This window comes from Belonocnema kinseyi, chromosome 4 (assembly GCF_010883055.1).
Source record: "Belonocnema kinseyi isolate 2016_QV_RU_SX_M_011 chromosome 4, B_treatae_v1, whole genome shotgun sequence".
Classification (NCBI taxonomy): domain Eukaryota; kingdom Metazoa; phylum Arthropoda; class Insecta; order Hymenoptera; family Cynipidae; genus Belonocnema; species Belonocnema kinseyi.
In genome coordinates this window covers 146,308,140-146,315,504 of record NC_046660.1, presented here as the reverse complement: position 1 = coordinate 146,315,504, position 7,365 = coordinate 146,308,140, and the positions used below count along the sequence as shown (strand labels likewise).

Genomic DNA, 7,365 nt, shown 5'->3' with positions numbered 1-7,365 from the left:
GACTTTGACTTCATTCCTCCCGAGCTTGAGTATTTCCTTCGCTCGATAAGGGTTTAGCTATAAGACCAAACCTATTAGTGCTCCCAGGGCCATGGTGGGTGTCGACTTCTAGGCACCAGTGATACCTCTCAGAATCAGTCCCCTGATCCTTTCCAGTCGGGACTTCACAGTAGACAGTTCGACCCTGCTCGACCAAACGATTGCCGCATATGTTAGTCTGGGTCGAAGGATGGCTGTGTAGATTCACATGAGTATCTTCGGTTTCAAGCCCCAGCTTTTCCCTATAGCTATTCCACAAAGCCAGAGAGTCGCTACTAGCTTCTTGCAATTGTTTTCCAGGTACTTGTTCCATTACAGCTTCTTGTCCAGAATCACTCCTATATATTTAGCTTGCTCTTTGATTTCCAATTTTTTGTAGCCAATTTCAATGTATTCGTGGTTCACCACTTGTACCTTCCAAAGATAAAATATCTCCCAGCGGACAACTCGAGACAGCGGTTCCACATAGAGTGGTATCACCCTTAGTCGTGGTTAGATTCTTATTGGCCAACATATGGCAAGTCCATTCCACGACTGCAGTAGGCACACCGTGTACGGTCATGGCCGCCATGATCACCTCTTCAGAGGTGTAGTGAAAGACTCAATCTATGTCCCTGAAGGTTTCAAGCGCGATGCCTTTCTGCTTCACTTGTCTTTGAATTAGGTTAACTGCTGTGCTTAGGGCCGTCTTAATCGAGTGACCAGCCCCATAGACATGTTTTTGCTTGTGAAGAGGACTACTTGACAAGATCTTATCGCAGATATATCTATCCACGATTCTTTCAACTGTTTTTAGTAGGAAAGATGTGAGGCTGATGGGTCGAAAATCCTTGGGTGAAGTATACACGATCCTGCCTGCTTTCGGAATAAAGGCTACTGTCGCACCCCTCCATGCCGCTGAAACATAACCCAAAGTCAGAATAGCCCTAGCGAGTCTCACAATCGGCTTAATGATGATCTTACCAGCCCTTTGTAAGAAGACTGGATATTCTCCATTCGGACCAGGAGCAGTCATTTAGGTCTGATCCTGATGATTCTATCCACTGACAGGCTCCTCCTGCCCCTGGCTGGCAACTTTGAAGTTGACCTGTCCAAAAAGGTAGAAGAGCCTCTTTTTCAGGACCGCAAGAGCTCTCATCTATGATTCAGGAATTTGCACAACTTGAAGATATTTGATTCCTCCAGCTGTGTCCTCTTCCTGAGGCCTATCGTGCCTGACGATCCGCCAGGACGCTGTTTTAAGTGATGGCTTGAATCCCTCCAGCCGATGGAGGACCACAGATGGGTCTACCAGTTTACTTGGGAACGATGCCAAAGTCTCAACCAACGCTTTGTGTAGCCGAGTTTTAGCCACTGGGTCAGCTGCCAGAAATACAAAGACCCCTTCCGTGCAGAAAGAGGTCTTAAATTCTGGCAATTGATTTGAAGACACTCTTTCAAGCGCCCTCTAGATAGCCTATCTGAAGAGTTCTAACTGCTTTGTAGTGAGCAGCGAGTTTGGGTGTCTCGTATCCGTCACCACCACCGTCAGGTATTCAGTCCTCTGAGCGGCCGTCAGTCCAACACCTGGCGACTCCCTGTTCGTCGGCTGCTGAACTGTCTTGTGCCTTTTCACAGGTCTAGCCCCCCCCCCCTCCTAGACTGCAAGTTCTTACAGCCCCTAGGGGAAGTTCCACCAACATATTTTCATAAAATCTTATGCTTACAGTTCTGTGATAACACAATTTGGGACGTGTTAGCGAATCAGAACACAAAAATACAATTTCATTCCGACTAGCCAGTATTTAGGTTGCTTTTCGAAAATGTATGCAAATTGAAGTACTAGCTGACCTAATATATCAAATTTTCTTCGCCTTTTGCTACAGAAGATACTCAGCGATTTAGTATTTTATTTTGTTTACTTACAGCTGGATTCACCTGCTTTAGAAAAATAGAAAATAGTGTAATCCATGCTCTATTATTTACATAAATTTTCAACGAGTAATTTGTTACATTAGTCCTATTTTGTAAAGAAGGAGATGATACACTTTTGGCACCATAATCTCAAGAGAATTTGAGGGTAGAGGCACTTGATGGGCCGGCCACCTGACTGATAAACCTCGAGCATCTACCTACGTCCTCTCGGATCGTCCTGAGTCTACCTAAGGGAACAACAACTGACTCAGAAAATACGGCATGGCGTACCCCCTCTAAGTCCTGATCCATCAGCTTCTGTCCCTCTAGGAACCTAGTCCGGCATTTCTGACGGCCGTTTGCAGCTCGAAAGGAACCTCGAAGTCCAGACAGGCCAAGACAGGATCATCAGTTAGGCAAGTTATAATTTTTTCGAAAGCTAATTGTTGGTCCTCTGTCCAAATTCATAGTTGGTTCTTTCGGAGAAACTTCGTTAAGGATGAGGCCAAAGTATCATAGTCCGGAATAAACCTGCAATACCATGAGGCCATACCCAAGAAGCGTATGATTTCTTTTAAGATTCGAGGGACGAGATACTCCAAATTGGTGCTACAATTTCGGGATCGACCTGTAACGTTCTCTTGTTTACTAAGTAGCCTAAGTATTGAACTTGCGACACACTAAATTCGCATTTATTGGGATTTATTTTCATTCCTGAGTCTCTAATCTTTCCTAAAACGTTAGCCAGACATTCCAAATGATTGTCCCGACAATCTGCAGCAAACTCCTCGAATATCAGCCAATTATTTTTATGGGCTTAATGCCATCTCCCAGCTATGACTGGCATAAAGTAGGGAAGAACACAAAGTAAATCCCTGTCACTAACTGAAACCATAACACGAACATTCGATATTCTTGTTAGAAAAGTATCCGTTTCTTCATGGCGCGCCACCGAAAAATCTAAGATTCCACTTTCGCCTAATATCATAGGTAGTGGCCAAAGAAGAAGACGGAAAACTATGACGAGAATACATTGCTTTATCATTGTTATGAAAACTATGAAAATTGTTCTGATAGCCGTTATCTGGTGGAATATTCAAAAGAGTATAGCGAATTCTCTCTTCTTGAAAAATATGTCTAGAACCAACACGATCCCTATCCTCACGGAAGGTATCCCCAGGAGCATCCCTATTCCCTCTGTAGCCACGGGAGATATCATTCTCATAATAATGACTATCACGAGCTCAGTTTTGCTCAAAAAAGGATCTCTCACAATTACTAGTGTCTCTATCAGATCTATCATAATAAGCATCATAATCAATGGGGTAATATCTTCGACCATGCCTAAAATTTTCACGGATATTATTAGTATGGTGACGACTGATATTTTCACTTCTAGACCACTGAAGGTCTATTAAAGTATAAAGTCTAATATTTCGTGAAAATTCAGCGTCATAGTAACGACCCGGTGGAGAGTAAGATCGATTATTAGAATAATCTTTTTTAAGAACAACACCATTACCCGAATCAAGATCTTTCCCATTTCTAGGATAGTTATGTCGATCATAGCCGTCACGATTATAATTCCAATTCTGAGCATAATTAAGCCGGTTATAATCACCATTGACAATCATTTTTATGGTCTATATTGGTCTCGGCGATTTCCCTTATTCTACTATCATTTTAGATGGACTTGATGCATTATTTATGATTTGACTTAAATCTTTTCGTTTCGTCCCCAAATTCAAGTTTTCCATTTTAATATCTCGCAAAATTTTCTTTTTCTAGATCAGGAGCATTTTCCTCTTATTTGAAACGAGTTTCATCAGAATCATACTCCGACTGTTCTTCGATAGAAGTTAAATCGCGTGAATCTGCAATTTCCTTAGTGGGGTCATTTTCGCCACGTGCTCGGCTTTCGAACCTATGGAGACGTTCGCAGAGGACCGGAAGCGCAACTTTGCTTGACAATCCTCGATTCACACGTTCGATCTGAAGGTCTTCCTTGTTTAGATCTGCAATCCACGCATCATTCGGGTGGATTTGGTCAGCCATGGTTTATGACACAAATACTCAACGCAATAAAGACTATCGGGAACCAAATATTTACAAAATTTAATCAAAACAAATAAAAATAGTGACTGAAGGAGGTGAAGAGTGGATCTTATTCACGAAATTAGGATTACCCTGGATTTTTATTTTTTATTTTTCGGGGCCCAAGTTGGGCGCCATTGTAATATAATTCCCTTTTTGTGAAGAAAGAGATAATACACCTTCGGCACCGTAACTTCAAGAGAACTTTATTACAATAAACAATGTGGGGCGCCAGAACTTTCCTGGATCCAAGAAATTAACAACACCAAGTAACTGAACGAAATCTTAAAAACGAACAAAAATTGAGCCTTAACTTTCAAACTCTAAACACAGCTTAACCAAAACAATTGACATTTTGAGGTCATCGTGTACCGAAATCTGATTTCTTTATTATCTTCCGGCTAACTCAAATGAAGAGAAAGATAACCTAGGAGAGGGTGAGGTTTGCGATAGAAAAAGGTTTTCTTAACATTATTAATAAGCATTCAGTAATTTATAGTAGTGATTAACAGAATATGATTTATTAAACGACAAAAGAAAACAGATTAATTCTCTTCACTGTATCATTGATAGCAAACTTGACTCATGAATACCAATACAGATTTTTACATCGATTAAACAATAGCTCGAAGTCACAATTTAAAAGAAATTGATAAGATAAACTTAAATTAACTCTTTTCTCGATACGCCACGTTCTAGATAATTTGATGTTATGTTTGGGGCGACTATTTACAGTAAAAAAAAGAGAGTTCAACAATAAATTCAAGGGAAAATGGGTAATTCATCCTTCGTAGATTGCAACAGTATCGAGGGAACACAGCAATAACGGGTGGGGGATTCAGTTTTAGAGTGCAATAAGAAAATAGGCAAAAAGGTACACGATCTCCTCATATCCAGGATCCTTGTATGGTTCTACACCAGGTAGAGGAGTCTGTAGAACCTCGAAGCTTTTTTGAGCAATTCGTGCTCTCGGCATCTCCACAGCGATTGAACAGAAGAGGTTATGAATCTTAGGTTGGCAATAATGAAAAACGGCGGATGTTGGCGCAAATAATCAAACTCTATTTCCACTCATTGAAACGTAGTGAAGAAATATCGATGTTCTGAAGTCCTCCACTTACCAACTTGAAATAAAATGATATGAGATTAAGGTTTTCAACCGTATAGCAAATTCAGACACAAAGTCATTTATGAAAAGACACTGCTTGATAAGGGAACATCTATCCGTAGAATGTCACAAGCTGCAGATAATTTCAGTTAAACCTATGTTTTGTAAAGTATCGATCATTTAATCTGTGATTTTTCGATCTTAGGACCGAATTGGAGATTTCCAAGATAACGGAAAGCCTTTTTGTACTTTTTCTTTCCCTTTGTTAAGTACTACAGTAATATCTTTATTTTTATGAGGTATTACATACTATTAATAGTATCTTAATAATATATTTCTACTCTTTTCACAGGGTCTTCAGTTAACGTTTTTGCAGGTTTGAAAGTTAGAATAAGTAATAAACCCTCTAGTTTCTTTAATGCCATAGCTGATCTGGCCACTCTTTCAGAAGTGTTATATTCTGAAGCTAGTTGCCGAATACTTCAGCATTCAGGAGCAATTGTAAGAATAGCAAGTCTCAGGGGATCAGTTTTATCGAAAAAAGCAAATTTATTCTTTAATCCATTTTACAGCTTTTCCAGTTGATCTTCCCTGGATAGACATTTTCTTTTGGTAGGAGATGGATTACAATCGCTATCAGATTCCAGGAGATCATATCTCATTCTCACTATTATGGGACTGAATTGTTGTGAATTCCTTTATACATTTGGAAGAAATTCTTGCTAATGACAACAAATTCTGAAATTCATTGTAAACATTTTTGGAAATAATTCGTAATTCTTTGGCAACGTATCCGTCATAATCAAAGGAATTCTAGCATCTATCAGGTTTCACGAACGCCGATACATTTTTAGCTGCAGACATAATTGAACTCTTTTTCTCAACGTTTTTGTCAAATCTCTTAAAATGAAGATTAACGAAGTACTCAAAATACAGGATAATTTTAATATGAGCTATATTCCCTTTGGGATGCTTGATAAAAAATGTCGATTACTGCGAGCGTTTTCTGTTTTGGTGCATATGCGACAAACAAATGACGATTACTGCGATCGTTTTCTGTTTTTGTGCATGCGCGACAAACAAATGACGATTGCTGCGATAATTTTCTGTTTTCGTACATACGCGAAAATTAAATGCCACAACTCTACATAACTATCATTATTGGTCTTCGGCAAATCCTATTTTGGATACAAGAGATTGACCATCAACATCGCTGTTGATAGAGATAGTTATTTGCAGTTGCTTGGAGAAGAATTTCCAATTTGACTCGAAAATGTCGACCTATTCATACGAGCGAAAATGTAGCTACAACAGAATGGCGTGGTCCCACATTACGCTATTATCGTTAAAAACTTTCTTAATGAAATTTCTGGAAGTCAGTGGATAGGTGGAGGAGACCACTTTGAATGGCCGCCAAGTTCGCCTGACCTTGCAACACCCAATTTTTATGTGTAGAGTTATCTATAAGACGTAATTCACCGCACGAGACCTACTACGCGAGAAAAGACGATTGAAAGAATTAGGGCTAAATGATACTCGAAATCCGACCAAGCAAACTCCTCATGGTGAGTATGGGGTAATGCTAATGTGCAGCCTTGTAAACCATAATAATGTCTTCGGTATCGAAGCCGAATGGCACTGTTATGATAAAAAAAAACCACAAAAGGAATGCGGGTATTGTCTACTTAGCATAATGACAGTCTCAGCTCTATAAAATGCAGAGAGGTACAATATGGTAATCAAACGTATCATATTAGTTATGCGAGTATTAGAATTGGTTTCGACGACCCCAAAACCATTAAGATAAGGTGGTTTTACAACATAACTCGTCGCAAAATAGCTTTAATTCGACGATTCGAAGTATTTTTTGAGTTTAGGGATGGATAATGAAAAGATAGGGTTCAAATAACATTGGATTCGGATTCAGAGACCCCGAAAACATAATGTTGACATGGTTTGACTACAATACTCATCGCATAATAGTGTTGATTCCAAAATTTGAAGTATTTTTTGAGATTACGGACGAATAGTGACCAGATAGCGTTTAACTAACATTAGAATCCTATTTAACGTACCCAAAAACATATGCGTGAGCTAGTTTTGGTGAAAAATTCTTTATTCCTATTTGTTACATGTCAATAATACTCACTGAACGCGATTTTTCATGATTTCAGGCGCCATATTGGAACTGCCGTGTTGTTTTTCTATTTTACCAGAAGGCATTAGATAGA

The 7,365-nt window shown here is 39.4% G+C and overlaps 1 protein-coding gene across 1 annotated transcript; it reads right to left on the bottom strand.

Moving 5' to 3' along the window:
• Positions 1–640: 640 nt before the first annotated feature.
• On the bottom strand, positions 641–1,054 carry LOC117171153. The gene has a single exon (XM_033358206.1). The coding sequence runs from the start codon at positions 1,052–1,054 to the stop codon at positions 641–643; it is 414 nt and encodes a 137-aa protein (XP_033214097.1).
• Between the last annotated feature and the right edge of the window lie 6,311 nt (positions 1,055–7,365).

What these genes read in the sequence shown, in the direction of transcription:
- LOC117171153 (XM_033358206.1), bottom strand. Translation starts at nt 1,054, where the DNA reads ATGACTGCTCCTGGTCCGAATGGAGAATATCCAGTCTTCTTACAAAGG.